Source organism: Antechinus flavipes, chromosome 5 (genome assembly GCF_016432865.1).
Source record: "Antechinus flavipes isolate AdamAnt ecotype Samford, QLD, Australia chromosome 5, AdamAnt_v2, whole genome shotgun sequence".
NCBI lineage: Eukaryota > Metazoa > Chordata > Mammalia > Dasyuromorphia > Dasyuridae > Antechinus > Antechinus flavipes.
Window position 1 is genome coordinate 195,476,398 of NC_067402.1, and position 17,610 is coordinate 195,494,007.

Consider the following 17,610-nt stretch of genomic DNA (forward strand, 5'->3'; position numbering starts at 1 on the left):
AACCCCTCTCCAGCTCAAGATAGATTGGGAAAATTTCAAGAAAGCAACTAAAATCCTCAGTCATGGCCCAGTAGAGAAATAGATCAGGGGCAGCCTCCAGTCCCAGCTTTGAAGGCAAACTCTGGGAAACCAGGTCTTTCTTTTCCTGAACAGAACAGCCAAGCTACCCCCTCCAAACACAAGGAGGCACTGTGCTCACAGCCAAGACTCAGAGCTGCACAGGAAGTTTGGTACAGCGCCCCCTTTCTACCAAAAGCAGAACCCAACCAAAAGAAAAGAAAATGAGCAAGAAACTGAAAAGAACCTTGACCATGGAAAGTTACTATGGTGACAACACTAACTCAGAGGAAGACAGAATGTCCACAGAAGAAACCTCAAAGAGGGATATGAATTGGTCTCAAGCCCAAGGAGACTTCTTGGAAGTGCTTGTAAAAGACCTTAAAAGGCAAATAAGAGAGATAGAAGAAAAAATGAGAAAGGAAATGAGAGGTATGCATGAGAGAGCCAACAGCTTGGAAAAGGAAGGAAAAAAATTAACTGAAGAAAACAACTCCTTAAGAAGTAGAAGTAACCAAATGGAAAAAGCGATTCAAAAGCTAACTAAAGAAAATCACCCATTAAAAACTAGAACGGGGCAAATGGGGAAAGAGATAACTGAAATAGCCAAATGAAAGATTGCTAATAGTAACATAAGCTAAATGTCGGCTGGAAAGGGCAGCAGGAAGCCAGGAAGACCCAAGGACAAGTTTCACATCTGAGTAGTTGTATGACTCAGGCCAAGTCACTTGTCAGTACTGTCAGTACTCTATATTAGGGCTTCTTAAATTTTTTCTACTTATAACCCTTTTTCATACAAGAAATTTTTACGTGACCCTAGATACATAGTTATATGAAATAGGTATAGAACTCAAACACTTACTAAAAATAAATCATAATTTCATAATCCCCATATTTACTTACGAGATCCCATACGGGATTGAAAACCACAGTTTAAGAAGTTGAGGATCTAGATCACAGAGTATGTAACATGAATGTTAACCACAAGAGTTCCTTGCCAGAATTAGATTAAAATGTAATTGAGAAATATTTAACAAAACAAATAAAAATACAATAAGATAAAGATGTTAATACATGGTTTTCTAAGTCACCATTTGATATCTACTGGAGTTTGTTACCACTTCTACAGAAAATTCTCTAATGGTACATAAACTGAATAGAAGGTGCTAATCTGTATTTGTAGAAGTTCAGGTCTAATGCCTAACTAGACCTAACTAATCTCCGTAGCAGTTATTTAATTCTGGTCAATGAATAATTTAATGTATTTAAATTTCCATGACTTTTGTTATAATTTTGAAGTAAAATTTGTACACACTAATTCTAGGTCAACTTTTACAATAAAACTAAAAACAGACCTCTTCTCTGTCTTATAAATAAATAAAAGGTCTTAAATAAATGTTTTTTCAGTTTGCTGTTTGGATTATAATTCAAGACTTTGCTAAAGGTTATTCCATCCTGAGAACTTTCTAAACTAATAATGACGTAGGGCATATTTCATAGTATTTTAGGAAATGAAAAGGAAGGGCAATGAAATAGGGAACTAATGAGGAAAAATAAATGATTTAATCAGATCAAACAGTGGTGTTCATTTTAAAATTTAGGGTACTTGATTCTCAGTTCATAATCTTTCCATAGACTATGTTATCAAATGGAGCTAAAACTTTTAGAATCTTTTAGATTTTAGATTTAGAAACTTTTAGATCTCATACTAAGTTCCCTCACAGCTTACAATCAGTTTGAAATGTCCAATTTATAAAAACAATTTATAAGCAAAATATTAAATAATTATGAATTATTTATCCAATTTTAAGCATTTATGGAGTGAGTCTTCTGTCACTTATAAATTTGCTACAAATAAAACATTTCATTCTTGAAAACTATATTTAGGAAAGAGGAAAGAAAAGGTATAGGTTTATATACTATGCTTTATTATATGGTAAATCCAGACAGAACATAAGACCAGAAATTTATAGTTTAGGTTGAGTCTAACCCAATCCTTTTACATCTAAAGAACCTGAGGTCAGAAGAGATTAATTTACATGAGATCAGAGTTGAGTAAATAGTAGAGCCTAGTGTGTACAGAGGATTATGCTTATATTTTAGTGCTCTTTATTTAAAGTAACTCTCCCTGACATTATAGAACTCACAATCTAGGAGGAGAATGACATATACAAAAATAACTATAATATGAAACAGAATATAGTCAATGCATAAGAGAGTTACAAAAAACTGAGAGGTACATTTGTAATTAAATGTAAATGTTATGGGGATAAGCTGGGTAAGTGAGAATAAATAGAAACTTTCAAGAAGAAACATGTGAAAACCTGGGAAATTGGGGAAGACTTCTATGAAACGATGTCCAGGGACAAAGTAATAAGCAGGAGAACAATTTACATAATGACACCAAATTGTAATAGAAAACAACTTTAAAAATACTTCTGAGCTCTGACCAATGTAGTAACCAACCACAGCTTTTGGAGACTGATGATAAAACATGCTTTTCAATATTTTGGCAGAGAATTGGTAGACTAAAAGTGAAGAAAGAAACATTTATATACAATGGGTTGATTTGTTTTATTTAGCTCCATGTATTAGTTAAAAGAAAATGTTTCAATGGAGGAGGGATTCTGGGCTGTGATAGATTTACAAAAAGAATGAGACATACATTATCATACATGGGACTTTTTCCTTCTTGACTATATTTATTACTTAGGGGAGATGTAAGTGAATTGGCAGTGATGGAGATAGGTTTTTTGTTTTTTTAAAAAGCAGTCCATCAATAAAACATTTTAAAAATGCACATAGAAAATAATTTAAAACCATTCTGGAGAATTATGGAACTATGCCCAAAGATCAATAAAATTGCGTATGCATTTTGATCCAGCAATACCATAGCTAGTCTATATCCCAAAGACATTAAAAAAAAAAAAGATAAAAGACCTATTTCTAAAGTAAATATTAATGAAGACGAAGCTTTTCATCACTGTAACATTAGGATGTCATGGAGGTGTTTAAATTGGAAACCTTGGAAAAATATGACTAATCCACACTGTATTTTCTTTAGCATTTTTACTTTAATTTAGGGTGACTAAGGATAAACTCTATCTTTCAATGGGAATTCTTTGTTTTTACTAACTGCTGAACACCTCCAAAGCAATGCTTCTGCTTATTCTTAAGAGACAAATAATACAGTGACTTCTTTAAGGGCTTTTAACTCTTCTAACAACTCAAAGAATAAAAACAAATGGAAGGACTTTTTTACATTCCAAATATTCACATTCTCATTTCAGAGTTCTATTTATCCAACTTCATTAGTCTTATATGGATCATTTTTCTTTTCATCAAGGCATGTGGTAGGTCTACAGTAATGTAAGGAATTATTTAGAATTATTTTATTTTTAAAAATTCAAATGGATTTACTATAAATTTAGAAATACCCCTGGAATCTGTAGGATGTCTAATTACTATATGTAGTGTTTTAAGATAATTGGCTAAAGATCCTCAGTTTCTTAATTTTATCTTATCTTTTCTACTAGAGTTATATACATCTAAATTCTTATGTATGCATCAATATACCCTTGCTCTGGGGTTCAATTAAAAGTTACATCATATTCTATAACATCTGATTTAATAAATACTTATTAAAAACATTTTATACAGAGATAGTATAGTACAATGGGAAGAATACAGGATTGTGGAGTTATGGGACCTAGGTTCAAATACCAGCTCTGTTACTTATAAACCATATGACATTAGGAAAATCACAATCTCCTTTACTCCCAATTTCTTCTTCTATAAAATGAAGGTGTCAGAACTAAATGCCCTTTCTGGAAGAAAAATTCTCCTTTCTTTCTTTTAGGCACAAATCTGTCAGAGTCAAATTAAGTAAGTCTGAGCACTTCTACTTAGGGAGAGAAAATACAAAGGGGCAGAAATCCTTCATACCTTTGAAAATTCCTCTGACACAGGCTATTCCATTTAACAATTTATATAGTATTCTGTCTCACAAAATGACAAAATTAGATAAAAATATAATTACAAAATTGACAAAAATTCAGCTAACAGTTTTGAATTATCAAACAGAAGTCATTTAACTTTCAAAGTACAATGGAAAAATCATTTTTTCCTGTAATTCAATTTTTTTTTTAATGTTTTTGCTAACATTCTCCCTCTTTACAAGTCAAAGGTAAATTGAAGAGATGCTTCTTTTAACTGAATTCATGATGAACAAACAAAAAAACCCCACCATTTTAGTCTTTTATCCTAATCAATTTCAGGGAGATATCCCAGCCGGGTTCAGGACTCTCTCTTTGAAACTTCTAGGCTTTCAATTCCAATAGATTTGTGATGGAACTATTTGCATCCAGAAAGAGGATTATGGGGACTGAGTGTGGATCACAACATAGCATTTTCACTTCTTCTGCTTTGTTTACTTGCTTTTTGTTTTCTTTCTCATTTTTTTCCTTTTTGATTTTTCTTGTGCAGCAGTATAAATGTGGAAATATGTATATTAGAATTACACATGTTTAACATATATTAGATTGAAGAAGGGACCCTGAAACTCTAAAAATCCTTGAAGGAGAAAATCTCCTTCAACTCTGCCTCAGTGAGAGACCCCGCCCAAGGGAAACAAGACAATTTCATTTTGTTATTTAGGTGGGGTCGGTTCAGTCCTGAAACTCACAGAATTCTATTCAAATTCCAGCCCAAGCTGAAACCCAGTTTGTAGAACTCCACCCTGGAGCCCCCTTCAGCCTGTAGCCAAAGCTCCTATTATAAAAGAGCCAATCTAAAATCCTCTCTTTGCAGAGGTTCCAAACATGCCATGCTATGCCATGTTAGGTTATGCCATAGAAACCTCTGCCCGCTGGAATAATATTCTTTTCCAGTGTTATCCTCTCTTTACCCTCACCTATTTCCCTACCCAGACTTTATGCCTCTCTGTCAGGATTTCTAATCTTACTTCCCAATCCCTATAATTAAATCTCTTTTATCACTCTAGGTTTTCAGGTCTGTAAATTCCTTTATAGAGAACCTCTGTCCTGCCAGAAGGGGTTTCCCCAAAACTCTCTACCCTTGCGCTGAATCCCAAGGAGTGCAGAAGAGCCAATTCTCTCCATTTGATTCCCTGAATCCCGAACCTGCCACTAGACCTTATCATTTAACTTCCTGACCACCAGAAACCCTAATCTCATTGTGGTTCCCTAAATCTAAGGTCTAAATCTAGACCTTATTATTTGGTTCTCTACTAAAGGGAACCCCCAAAACCTAAACCTCATCAGGATCACTTAATGATGGAGGGGGGAGAGGGAGGAATAAAAAAATTGGAATACAAGAGTGAATATTAAAAATTATCTTTGCATGCATTTTGAAAATAAAAAGCTATTATTTTAAGACTAAATTAATCCCTTAAAAAGAAGGGGGGAAAAAAAAAGAAATTGCCACAGCCATCCTAATGTGCAGCAACCACCACTCTGATCAGCCAGCAAGCAGAGGCAAGACTTACTGAAGGCTCAGTGGATGATTAGTATTTTTTAGCAATTAAGTATTTTTAAACTAAGAGGTAGGGGTGTGTGGGTGTGTGGGTATATGTGTGTGTGTGTGTGTGTGTGTTGTACGCACACATGTGTGTTTCAGTTAAAGAGGTGTAGTTAGGTGGTGCAGTGGATGGAGTGCTCAGTTCAAATATATATCCCTAGCTGAGTTACCCTGGGCAGTTGATTATACCTTGTTTGCCTCACTTTTCTCATCTGTCAAATGAGGTGGAGAAGGAAATGGCAAACCATTCCAGTACCTTTACCAAGAAAAACCCAAATGGAGTCATGAAGTGTCAGACACAATTTTAGTAGACTACAGTATAGTATAAGTATAATTTAAAATTTTTTAAATAAAAAATTAGTATGTTTCATTGTGATTTATTTACTGTGTGGTCCAGAATGAAACCTACAATATGTAAGAGATATACCTGTACTTTTAAATAAGAGACAGTTGCTTTTAAGAACAGACTCCTTCTGATAGTAAGAAACTTATCAAAAGAGTACAATGATGCATTGTATTAAGGAAAAACAATGTATAAAACAGTTCTTTGAGACAAAAGTAATTTTACCAGAGATGTTCTCCAATTTAATCTTTACAACAAATTTATAAGGCAGGTACCATTATTATTTGCATTTTACAGCTAAGAAAACTAAGGCAAACAGACTTTTTGCCTTCCTCAGGCATCACACAGCTAGTATACAGTTGAGGCTACATATGAACTCAGGTTCTCTTGACTCTAGGCTCAGTTACTCTAGCCAACGCACCACCAACTGATTCTCTTTGATATGAACTCTTGGGAAAACTAGAAAGCAATATGGCAAAAAGTAGGATTAGACCAACATTTTATACCACATTCCACAATAAATTCTAAATGGATACATGACCTGAATATTAAAGATACCATAAAAAAAAAAAAAGAGGAGAAAAGCAGACCTTTCATAGCTATCGGGAGTATATAAATTCTTAAACAAGAAGAGAGGAAATTACATACACACCTATAACTTTGATTATAGAAACTGAAAAGCTTTTGAACAATCAAGAATAATGCACTTTGGGTAAGGGAATAATAGTCAACTGAGAAAAAATATTTTGAATAACTGTGTTAATATGCAAAATCCATGGACAAATAAAAGAAATATATAAAACCAAAAGCCATCCCACAATAGATAATTGGTCAAAGGATATGAACAAATGGTTCTCAAAAGGATTGCAAATTATTAACAACCATTAAAAAAAGAATGCTCCAAATCACTATTAATTAAAAGATGGAGAAGAGGTAATACCAGAAGGAGGGGTTGTGGAAAGACAGGCACACTAATGCATTGTTGGTGGAGTTGTGAATGAATACAACCATTCCAGAAAGCAATTTAGAACTATGAAAATAAAATGGCTATTGTTTGAAATAGATTCTACTGACCACTAGGCATATGTCTCAAGGAGATCACGGATAAAATGAGGGATTCTATATATTTTTAAACATGACTAGCAATACTTTTTGTGGTAGTACAGAACGGGGTGAGGGGGAGTACTAAATATCCATAAATTGAAGAATGACTAAATTTTGGTACATAATACAATGAATATTATTATACTATTGAAAAATCAATAACAAATTGTCTTCTCAAGGAGAGGGAAGGGGGGTGGAATTCAACAAATTTTAAATCATGGTTTGCTATAAGAAATGATGAACCAGTTAATTTTTAGAAAAACATGGAATGACTTGTATAAGTGAATTGAATAGAACCAAGAGAACATTTCATATACAGTAACGGCAATATCAGTCAAAGAAAAACTGTGAAAGACTCAGTCATTTTGAGTATTACAAATACTCAAATCAACTACAAAGGAAGGTGCTATACCTCCACAAGGGGAAAAGAAACCAATAAATATGAGGATACTTAGCATGGTTTTACATATATCTATGTGTAAGAAATAGTGATCTCTGTTGGGATGGTGAGGGAAGGAAGGATCAAAAGATTTTTCTATCATCCTACAAATGGCTCTGGCAGCCTCTTGGCTTTTAGTCAAACCAATAAAAAGCAATTACCACTTAAATACCCAGCTTCAAGAATGGTACTAACTCCTGGTGTAACCTATTCTACTTCTGGATAGCCCATTTGTAAGGAAGTTTTTCCTGACGTCAAACCAGTATTTATGACTCTTCACAGCTCTCACCTATTGCTCCTGGTTTTGTCCCCTGAGGCTTTTCTTTCTCTAGATCACGACTTAACATTTTTTAATGTGTTGTAGACCTCTACAATGGGCTGGTGAAGCTGATAAACTCCTTCTTAGGATAATATTTTTGAATAATTGAAGGAAAAATACATTTTATTTATTGATTAATAAAAATAAAGATGTAATTTTTTCCCTAAGTTCACAGACCAAAGGTTAAGAAATTCTTGCTTTACATATCCTTCAATTTATCAAGGTCTGCAGAATCTAATTGCAGGCCCCATTCCAGTTCTGCTCATACCAAATCTTTGACCTAGGCCAGTTTAACCTTCCTTAAGCAATCTGGTAGTCTTCCTCCCAGGGACTTGCCAGATACACAGCTTTTACCCTATTTTAGCTCAGACCTCTGGGGCTCAAGGGATCTACCAGCTTCTGCTTCCCTGGGCCACCAAGTCTGGCCACAATGTCCTTTTTAAACTATAGTGATCAGAACCAAACAAAATACTAGAGGTAGTCTCAGACCAAGGCAGAATAGAGGAATTATAACTTTTTATTGATAGAAGTTATCTCTTAATGTAAGCTGAGATTTTTTAAAAATATTTTTTTAGCTGTCACATCATACATGACTCCCATTGATTTTGTAACTTCATTAAAAGCCTTCCTCCTTTGTAGACAAAACGCTTTCTAATACTCCCCCAATATGTACTCATGAAGGTTAGATTCAGCTCAGTGCTCAGTCTCAATGTCCAATTCACAAAACTTCTAAATGCTGCTGGAACCAAATTAAAAATGTAATTGGGAAATGTTTAAAAAAATGTTTAATTTAGTAAAAATATGACAATGTTAATTTGTGATTTTCTAAATCAATATGATGTCTGATTTTTATTTGAGTTTGACACCTGGCCCATCAAGATCTCTTTGGATCCTGACTATTGTCCTGTGTGGTAACTATCCCTCCTAGGTTTTTATCACGTGCAAATTTTATGAACATTGATAAGAATGTTAAAAGCATATGATTAAGTGCAGATCCCTGGAGTACATCACTAAAGACTGCCTGTCAAGATAGACAATTCTTTATGTCCAACTATTTAATTGTTCTGAATCCATCTAATAGTATTATTTCCAAGTTCAAATCCATCATCTTTTCTACAAAATGAGATGTTACCAAACTTTTTTAAAAAAATCTAGATAAACTCTATTTTCACTATTACTCTTATATACAAATTTAATAATCCTGTCGAGGAAAAAATGTTAGTCTTGCATGACCTGTAAGATATGCAGCCTCTTTTTGTTACATTCACTTTAATGGTTACAGGCAGAAAAAAGTTTAAATTTAACTAAGACAAAGTTTTATTCATTAAAGAATCATTAAGAAAGTCTTAAGATAAAACCAATTTAGTGGTAGTAGATAATTTCAGTGATTAGATAAAAAGCAGTAGACATAAATAGGGGATTTTCCATCTAAAAAAAGTCTGATAATTTCATTGCTATCCTACTTTAAAATAGCAGAAAGACTAAAAGAATTGTACATGCGTGATTCTCAAGTCCTAGGAGGAACAATGAATAAAGAGTATCAGGCCTGGAGTCTCTAAGACCTAAGTTCAAATCGAGCTTTAGATACTCACTAGCTGCCTAACTCTGGGCAAGTCACTTAACCTGTTTGCTTCAGTTACCTTCTCTGTGAAATGGGGATAATATCTTACCTCCCAGAGTTGTGAAGTGTTTGCACAGTACCTAGCACATAGTAATTTCTATTTAAATGTTAGCTATCATCATCATGATTCCTACTCTTCAGATGAAGCTTCTAATTTACTGAAGCACTTAGGGGTTCTTTTTTCTATTAAGAAAAAACGTCAAATTGGAAGGAAAAAAATGCAGAAAAAGCAACAATTTTACATAGAAAGACAATATCAAGGCTATCCAAATCAAAAAATTAGGAGACCCAGAAAGTGTCCATTCCCCCCTGCCCCATTAACAATGCCAAGGGAGGAAAAACCCCAATGCCAAGGAATAAAAATAAGCAAAGAAATTATCTTTCTAGGACTCAAAATTAGAAAAAAAAGAAAACATGATGAATGTTTTTTCTACTTAGCATGATGTATCTGCTATCAAAATCATGAACTGCTATTTTTAAAGCATGAGGGAAGGAGCATATTTTGAAACAATAATTAATTTGATGAAAGTGAGGGACTAAGGGAAAGATAAAATTAAAGTTTGCTTTAGACCATAATCCCAGCAGAAATTAAAGTTTTATTTTTAATATCTAAAAAAAAATCATAAGTTAAATAAATTGTAAGAATTCCATTAAATGCATTGTAAGAATTTTCAGGGCTGAAAATGAGCCACAATTAATACTGATCCCTGGGTGTTTTCTTTCATCATTTCAGCCAAGCCCTATCATGAGGAGGAAACTTATACAGTCCATTTCCAAAAGTCTTCTGTAATTTATCACCTCACAAAATCACAAATTGGGGTTGTAATTTAAGATTTAGGGAAGTTCTTATTTTGCTTTGAAGACTTTTCTATTTATTGTAAGAACTCATTTACTTCAAAGCAAAATGCAAATTTTGTTTAAGTTACAGATTATCCCTACCTTTAATAGGCATCTATTTTCTTTTGAACCTAACCTATTACAATCCAGTTATTACAACAAAAAGTATTACAACAAAGTACAACAAAGTCACATTTTTGACAATATATCAAACATTTGAAACCTAAAAGTGAAAAGCTCTCAGCCACAATTGAACTCAACAGAAACAGAAGCTATTACCTGGCAGAAATAAAAAAACTACCTAATTCGCAAATTACCCTTTGATGTCACTTTTCATTTTTAAAGATAAGATTTCTTTTCTTTCTTCCTTTTTTTTTTTTTTTTTTTAAGAAAACTTGAGCTCCAGTGGAAATTTCCACATTGTTCACAAAAATTTTTTTTCTCCCACTACTTCTTCTTGCCACTCCCCTCTTCCCTATCCTCCCCACCCCCCAACTCTATAAAAATTTATCTCTTTAGAGTCAGGATTCAGGAAATTAAAAATCTTTTACCTCTTGGTTATTGGATCAAACAAACTTGCTTTTAAAAGTCATTAGTCTTTTGAGACATTAACTAATACCCACGTAACACAACTTTAAATTCATTCATTTATTCAGTCCTCTACAGAGCTTTTGTTTTGGGTGATGGCAGGTAATGACTTTGGTTACAGCACAGCAGGTTCTTCCAAGCTAGACAGACTTTAATTCAATCAATAGGCTGTCTGTCTAGCTAAGTGCTGAGAGGTTCATTACTAGAAGGCTAAACATCACAACACAACTTTTTTCTATAGTTCACAATAAGAAGACTAATTCTACTCATAGAAATACATTAAGAAATATTATTAATGAGTTGTCATCTACATCAACAGAGGGAGCACTCACACCAATGAAATCACAGATGTTTGAAGTATTTAGTCATTCAACAAATATCTATCTAACTATGTGTGTGGTATCTGGCATCCACTCAACAAATGCAGAGAAGTAGTATACAACCATAGCAATTTCTCATCTTTTCCCAAATACATTTATGTCTGAAAAGAAAAAAGTGTGGATACAACTGCTTTGAACAGTAAAATAAATAATTAAGTCAGTGAAGCAGTTTCCTGGAGTATCAAATGAATGGAACTTGATTTTTTCTCTCTACCCTTTTCTAAGTCCATTATGTCTATTCAGAGCAACTCATTATTAACATAAATTATTAAATAGTAAAAGGACTTGTTATCATCATCGGAGAGAGAACTTCTACCAAATGGAATCAAAGATCCTTAAGCATTTAGGATATTCATTTAATAAATATCTGAACACATACTATACATAGTATCTTGTACCTATCCCTCAGTAAATGGTGGGGAAAAGGACCCCTTTGTTATTAAGTTTCATGATTATATTAAAGTTCCATTTATAGGCAAATGTACTCTCTGAAATCTGTTGGTTAATTTGTCTATCTGAATTCACAGCTCCCTGGAAATCAGTGTTTAGAAAAGAAATCAAGATTGCTGGGGATGTTTTCAACTTCTCTGACTGCAATTAATTAAAATTTATACATGTCATTTATACTGTAATGAAATACATTCATTTAGAATTATATATAAGCTAAAGGTCTTCAATAGTTCTCTCAAGTCTCAGGCTGCCCCCTCCATACCTCATAAAGCAACAAGGCATAGCGGAAAGCATCAGAATCGAAGACCAAGAATATATCACTTAATCTTAGAACCTCAGTTTACTCATCTGTGTAATAGGAATAAACAATCATTATACTATCCACATCAGAGCGCTGTTACAGGGAAGGTTCTTTGCAAACTGCCAAGCTATCTGAATTTAAGTTAAAGGAAAACAGATTTCAGCTATTTCCTCAATTCTCCCTCTGATGAAGATGAAAGGGCAGCTGGAAAGAATGAACAAAAGGATCTGCATAAAGCAATCGTACAAAGATCTTAAATAATTTGTGAGAGAGCAGAAGAGCAATGGATCTAGGTAACACACACAGCGCATATACATATAAAAAGATCCCAAATAATGCACAACGAATAGTACTTCCATTCGCAAACTAATTTTGCACGTTCAGCTCCCAGGTATCCTGCAAAAAGCTTTTAAGGTTAGTTACTGAATCCCCACCTAACAACGCTTCTGCCTCGACATCCTCAAAAACTAAACCATTCGATTTTATTTTATTGATATGATTTGCATACAGAATTTCTTGGAAGCAGATACTCATTTTATCCTCCAACGAGGAAAAAATGAGGCCTAGTGACGGCCGAAGAACGGAAAGACGCGACCCCTTCTTTTTGGAGCGGAGAACGGGCAAGAAGCAGCAGCTTCCAAAGTGAGGGCAGCGCAGCCTGCCCCGGCTCCCTGGGGCTCCTGGCCTGCCGGCGGGTTCCTCCCTCCCTCCGACCTCCAGGCCCGTTGCGAGCCCCATGGCCTTCGCCCCGCGGGCCTGACCATTCCGTCCCGACCTCCACAGCCAAGCTCCGTTCTCCCCTATCCCAGGAGACCGACCACTCCCCAGGGCTGACCTATCCCCGCCGGGCCCGAGTCTCTGGCGCGCCGATTCCATCCCGAGCCGCTCTGCAAGTCTAAGCTGCATCCAGTCCCAGCGGTTCCGACCCCGGCTCCCGACGCCGCCGACGCCGCCCGCCCCCTGGCAACCGGACCCCGCACCACCGCCACCCCCCATTGGTCCGGAGCGCCGCCGCTGACGCTTCATTGGCTGGCGCTCCCGTCCAGCGATGCGGGAGGGTTTCTAAGGAGAGGGGAAGGGGCTCATTAGTGCAGAGCGCCTGCGTGGGTGCCGGAGGCTGGCCCAGGCTGGCCCAGGCTGGCCGTCCCCAGAGTTCCTCGTCCCGGGCGTGTGGGAAAGAAAAGGGTCTGGAGCCCACCCAGCAGCCGCTGCCCACAAGGGGCATGCTCAGAGGCAGACCTCGTAGCCTTCGCCCTCCCCCAGACCACATAGCAACTTCTCTTCCCGAGGCCAAGCCCGGACTGAGCAGCCGTCTCGGGTGGGGATATGGGCGGTCCCAGCCCCGGGAGCTGTCGGCCAGCTCAGCTCGTAGCCCGGGACTACCCGAGAGTTCAGGGCCGCCTCCAAAACACCTCGGTGTTCTCTAACTTACTCTGAATTAGGTCCAAGACCTACCTAGGTTGTCAGGTGGATAGAGCGCGGTCGGATCATTTAGCTGTGGGATTTTTTTGGGCAAGTTACTCAACCTGTTTGCCTCAGTTTCCCCAATTGTAACAAATGCTAACGCACTTTCCTCTCGGGGTTGTTTTGAGGATCGAAGGAGAGAACGTTTGCAAATTAAACCTACATTCCCTTTCTTAATCCAAAATGAGAGCAGCTGTCTGATAAAGCATATTACTTGTGCAAAACTTAACTATACTTTTTTTGAAATCTGGACTGTCCTGGAAAATTGGGGTGCAGCTCTGTCCCAGTGCTTGGCCCAGATATTAGTCGTTTCATAATACTTGTTCCCTTCCTTTCCAACCACCCTACTTCTGCTCTCTCTGGCCATCTATAGAATCTCCTTTGTAGTCTTAGACCTGCCTTACACTACCTCCCGCTCTCGAACTTCAGAAGCCCAAACTTGTGTCTCCTGACCATCTAGAGGTTTTCCTTTCTTTAGGTACGTCACTGAATGAGCAGAGGTGTCTTTGTTAAATAGGAAGCATTGTTGAACAGGCAAAAAGGGTCAGCATTTACTGAGTTTTCAGCATTTATTTGTAAACGTTTTTAATATTTTCTAAAAGTTATCTTCCACTCTTAAGGTCTAATTTACAATTTGTTGAAAATATCATGTGACCATTTTCCCTCTAACTACTATGAATTACCTTTAAACTAGATAAATGGAAGAAAAATATATATTAAAAAAATGATTAGTGTATGCTATGCCACTAACTGCAATACCAAAACATTTAGCCTTAGTTCACATGAGGATTCTGGGGCTTCTGTTAATTAACAAGAAGGACCACAAAGATCCTAATGATATTTGAGACTGTTGATTTGAACTCTTCAAAGGCTAAAAACTAGACTCAGCAGCACTCTTAAAAATCATCTGTGGGGCAATGTAAATTTCTGCCCTTCTGGATCCAAGTTATTGGTAAAAAGAGACCATCAGTGTTTCAAGGTTCCACTCATATCTTCACAAGACATTGGCTCATGCTCAATTTCCCCTTCTCCCTGAGATAAGAAAGAAGTTGATGTCGCCGTCTCCAAGTTACCTTCAGCCCATATTTTTCCTCTGGTGTGTCTGCAACTAGCACAGGTCCAGGGTCTGGACTCTTGGGAGGATCCATTAGGAGGGGGCAGCTTCTTTTCATATGCTGCCTATGGTCAGTGGAAATATGCCCACTGTTCTTCACAGGGGACTGTTCTGGGGTCTGGATATCAGGTGGGATAACCATGTAATCTGAATTTTGAAGGTCACAAGAGGACAATTCCCCACAGCTTTGAGGACTGAATATAGAGATCAAGGGCCTTCTGGAAGTATCCTCTGGACACTGCATAGGACACTCCATAACTAAGAGATTGTCTGAAGTAGTTTCACTGGAAGAAGCCACTGAACTCTCAAAGGACAGAGGTGGAAACCTATGCTTGGTCGCTTTTCGACTTGAACCTTTTGCCAGATTCCGAAGATTGTAAGGCACCTGATGTTGCTTTTGGTAGAGTGGCAACCAGCCTCCTGTATTCTCAAACTGAGGAGACACCTAAGAAACAAACAAACAGTCAGTCCAGACCCACAAACACCTCTGGAAACCACTTCATCCCCATTCGAGAAGCCAGATTTAATATGCAGATTTTTAAATGACTTTTTTTTAATTAAAAAAATGTGAATAGCCACATTAAAATCAACAGGACATTTAGTTCATATTCTACAGATATGCATACCATACTTGAAGACAGGAGCTTTAGTTTTGAAACCTTCCTATGAAGTTAGAGGACTAAGAGAAACACTTGTAAAGGACTATATATTTTTGAGTTTTTAATTAGGTATCTTTCCTATTCCTAGAGTAAGATTGTTGGTTTCCCAGCACCTTCTATCAAGTCATTTTTTAAAGCATTCTATGCAGAAGTTGAAATCCAAAATTGGTCTCTGCTCTTAACTTATAACCAAATAATCTAAGACTGTCAATTGCGGGATTATTTTATTGCAAATTGTTAAACATTAAACAGTGTACCTAAAGAAAATTATTTGGCATTAATGAAAAATCTATTCTCCTTCTCTATATCACATGGTACTTTTATCATCAGACACTGCTTTTTTGTAGTACATCTTTTTCCTGCTTAGTCGACTCCAGAAGCTCCCTATTGCTTCTAATATAAAATATTAACTTTAGCTTTAAAAGCCATTCATAACCTGGCCTTGAAACTATCTTTTCAGGTTCAGTGAACACTACACTCTACCTCCCACAGTCCAGCCCAAACTGACCTTTTCTCCGTTTCTCACACAAGACAATCTCTTACTGCCATTCTTTTCACCCTCCTCATGCCTTAAATGTAATTCCTCTTCACATCTGCCTCTTAAAATCATTTTCTTCTAAGCTATAGATCAAGCACTATCTTGTACCTGTACAGATCCTCCCAAATGCTAATGTCCTCTCTACTAAACTAGTTTGTATTCTCTATGTATATAGTATGTTTAGACAGATATGTGTACATATATGCATATGCATGTTATCTTTTAGAAGTAGGAAGGAATTATTCATTAATTGTATTGGTATCCCCAGTGCCCATCAATATAAATTCTTAATAAATGTTTGCTGATTGATTGAATCAATGATTGGGAGAAAAAAAGGGAATAAGGTGGGTTCAAGTGTTCCTGCAGGGACTGGATGAATGATTGATGTAGGTGCTGTCTCTATTAGGCCAGCCACTGAAGGTCAACAGTAACAGGATACTGAAGCAAAAGCACATCTTAGTGAAAGCACTTCAGATTACTAGAAGAGACATTCTAATCAGAAAATGAGTTCACTATCCCAAAATCCCCCACTGTAATTACTGCTCTTTATAAAAGAATAGCAGGGCCAAGTAGAGCCCAAGTTAGCAAAACAGTTCTCCCTCTACCTATTTTCAGACCAACTCATTATCTAGTTCTTCCCTTGGCAACAGATTAAAATCTGTCCATTTTGGGGCAGGTGGTTGAGCAGTTTCAATAGATGGCTTAGGAATGCCAGGCAGCAATAGACAGAAACAGCTTCTTGGCCCCTATGTACCACTAAGTGGGTGGGGGTGACCTTTTCCTGAAGTGGGTCCAGTACAGTAGTGCAGAGGCACGGGCGGCGAATTCGCTGGCCCTACCCAAGAAGTGATGGTCCTGTGGTCTATGGGTTTGACGGGAGCATGCCGCGGGAGGGCTGCGGCCAGCTGCGGAGATCCATAGGGATGCTTGGGTCCCTCCAGGGGCCCTTCTCGAAATGCCAGCTGTGATTTCCGAGGTTGGCTTTTGCCTTTCTTCCTGGGAGGCATCAACAGTCGAGAAGGGATGGACAGTAAGTAGCCTCATGTTGTCTGGGGTAAGACGCCAGGAATACAGGCAACGATCCTCACTCAAGCCTGGAGATGAAACAACAAAGATGACTGCCCCGGGAGGCAAAGCCCACCCACGCCGGCCGGTCCGGGCGAATGGGGTGCTGCCACCCAAGCCCCAGAATCACCAATGTGAAAATGCGGGAGGGACGCGAGGCAACCGCACACCTTAGGCTCTGCTGCAGGAAAACGAAGGGGACACTCTAAGAAGGGATGGGGATGGGAGGCAGTATAGTAACTTACACTAGGTGAGTGCAATTCTTCCAATGAAGAAAGCACTTGGAAAACTCGAGCAGCAATGGGGAGGTGTGGGGGGGAGGGGGAAATCCCAGAGAGCGGGACTCAGACGGAGGAGCCCGGACACCTGGCGCCGCCAGCCCGCGTTCCTCCGCACCCCACCCTCGGCCCGCCCCGGAAGTCTTCCCGAACCACTCCCAGCTGCCGCGTTCAGCTGTGGCTAGCCCCCTTTCCCCTCCTCCCTCACCCGGGAGGCTCCAGCTTCTAGGCCCCCTAGCCCCGGCACCGACCCCAGACCCTGACAGCCCGGGCCAAGTTCCGGCCTCGAACGCTTAAACGACGCTCTGTCCGGATTGGCGGCGTCTCTGTCACGTGACCGGCAACGCTCCGCCGGCGCCAATTTCAAACCGCGGAACAAACTGAAAGCCCCCTTACCCCCTCCTCCCCCTCCCCTAGCCGGGGACTCCCCCTCCCCCCTCCCGGCGACCCCACCCCTCCCCCCGCAGCCGGGGACCTGGCCGACCCGGCCCCCAGCGGCCCGGGGCCTGCTCCTG

General features: G+C 38.2%; 2 protein-coding genes across 3 annotated transcripts in view; both read right to left on the bottom strand.

Annotated features, from left to right (window-relative positions):
* The window catches only part of TULP3 (TUB like protein 3), a 51,355-nt gene extending 38,450 nt beyond the window's left edge, over positions 1–12,905 (bottom strand). Inside the window, exon 1 of the mRNA XM_052000586.1 lies at positions 12,813–12,905. Coding sequence (XP_051856546.1) covers positions 12,813–12,883 — 71 coding nt within the window. The 5' untranslated portion in view covers positions 12,884–12,905. The remainder of the gene's footprint in view (positions 1–12,812) is intronic.
* A 1,086-nt stretch (positions 12,906–13,991) lies between these two features.
* Positions 13,992–17,397, bottom strand: RHNO1 (RAD9-HUS1-RAD1 interacting nuclear orphan 1). Of its 2 annotated transcripts, none has more exons than XM_052000453.1 (3): positions 17,304–17,397; positions 16,592–16,846; positions 13,992–15,000 (listed from the first exon to the last, which is right to left on the bottom strand). In XM_052000453.1, the coding sequence occupies exons 2-3, from the start codon at positions 16,757–16,759 to the stop codon at positions 14,428–14,430; spliced, it is 741 nt and encodes a 246-aa protein (XP_051856413.1). In that variant the 5' UTR covers positions 16,760–16,846; positions 17,304–17,397; the 3' UTR covers positions 13,992–14,427. The 2 variants fall into 2 exon arrangements, with proteins under 2 accessions (XP_051856413.1, XP_051856414.1); XM_052000454.1 differs by lacking the exon at positions 17,304–17,397 and adding an exon at positions 17,063–17,230.
* Between the last annotated feature and the right edge of the window lie 213 nt (positions 17,398–17,610).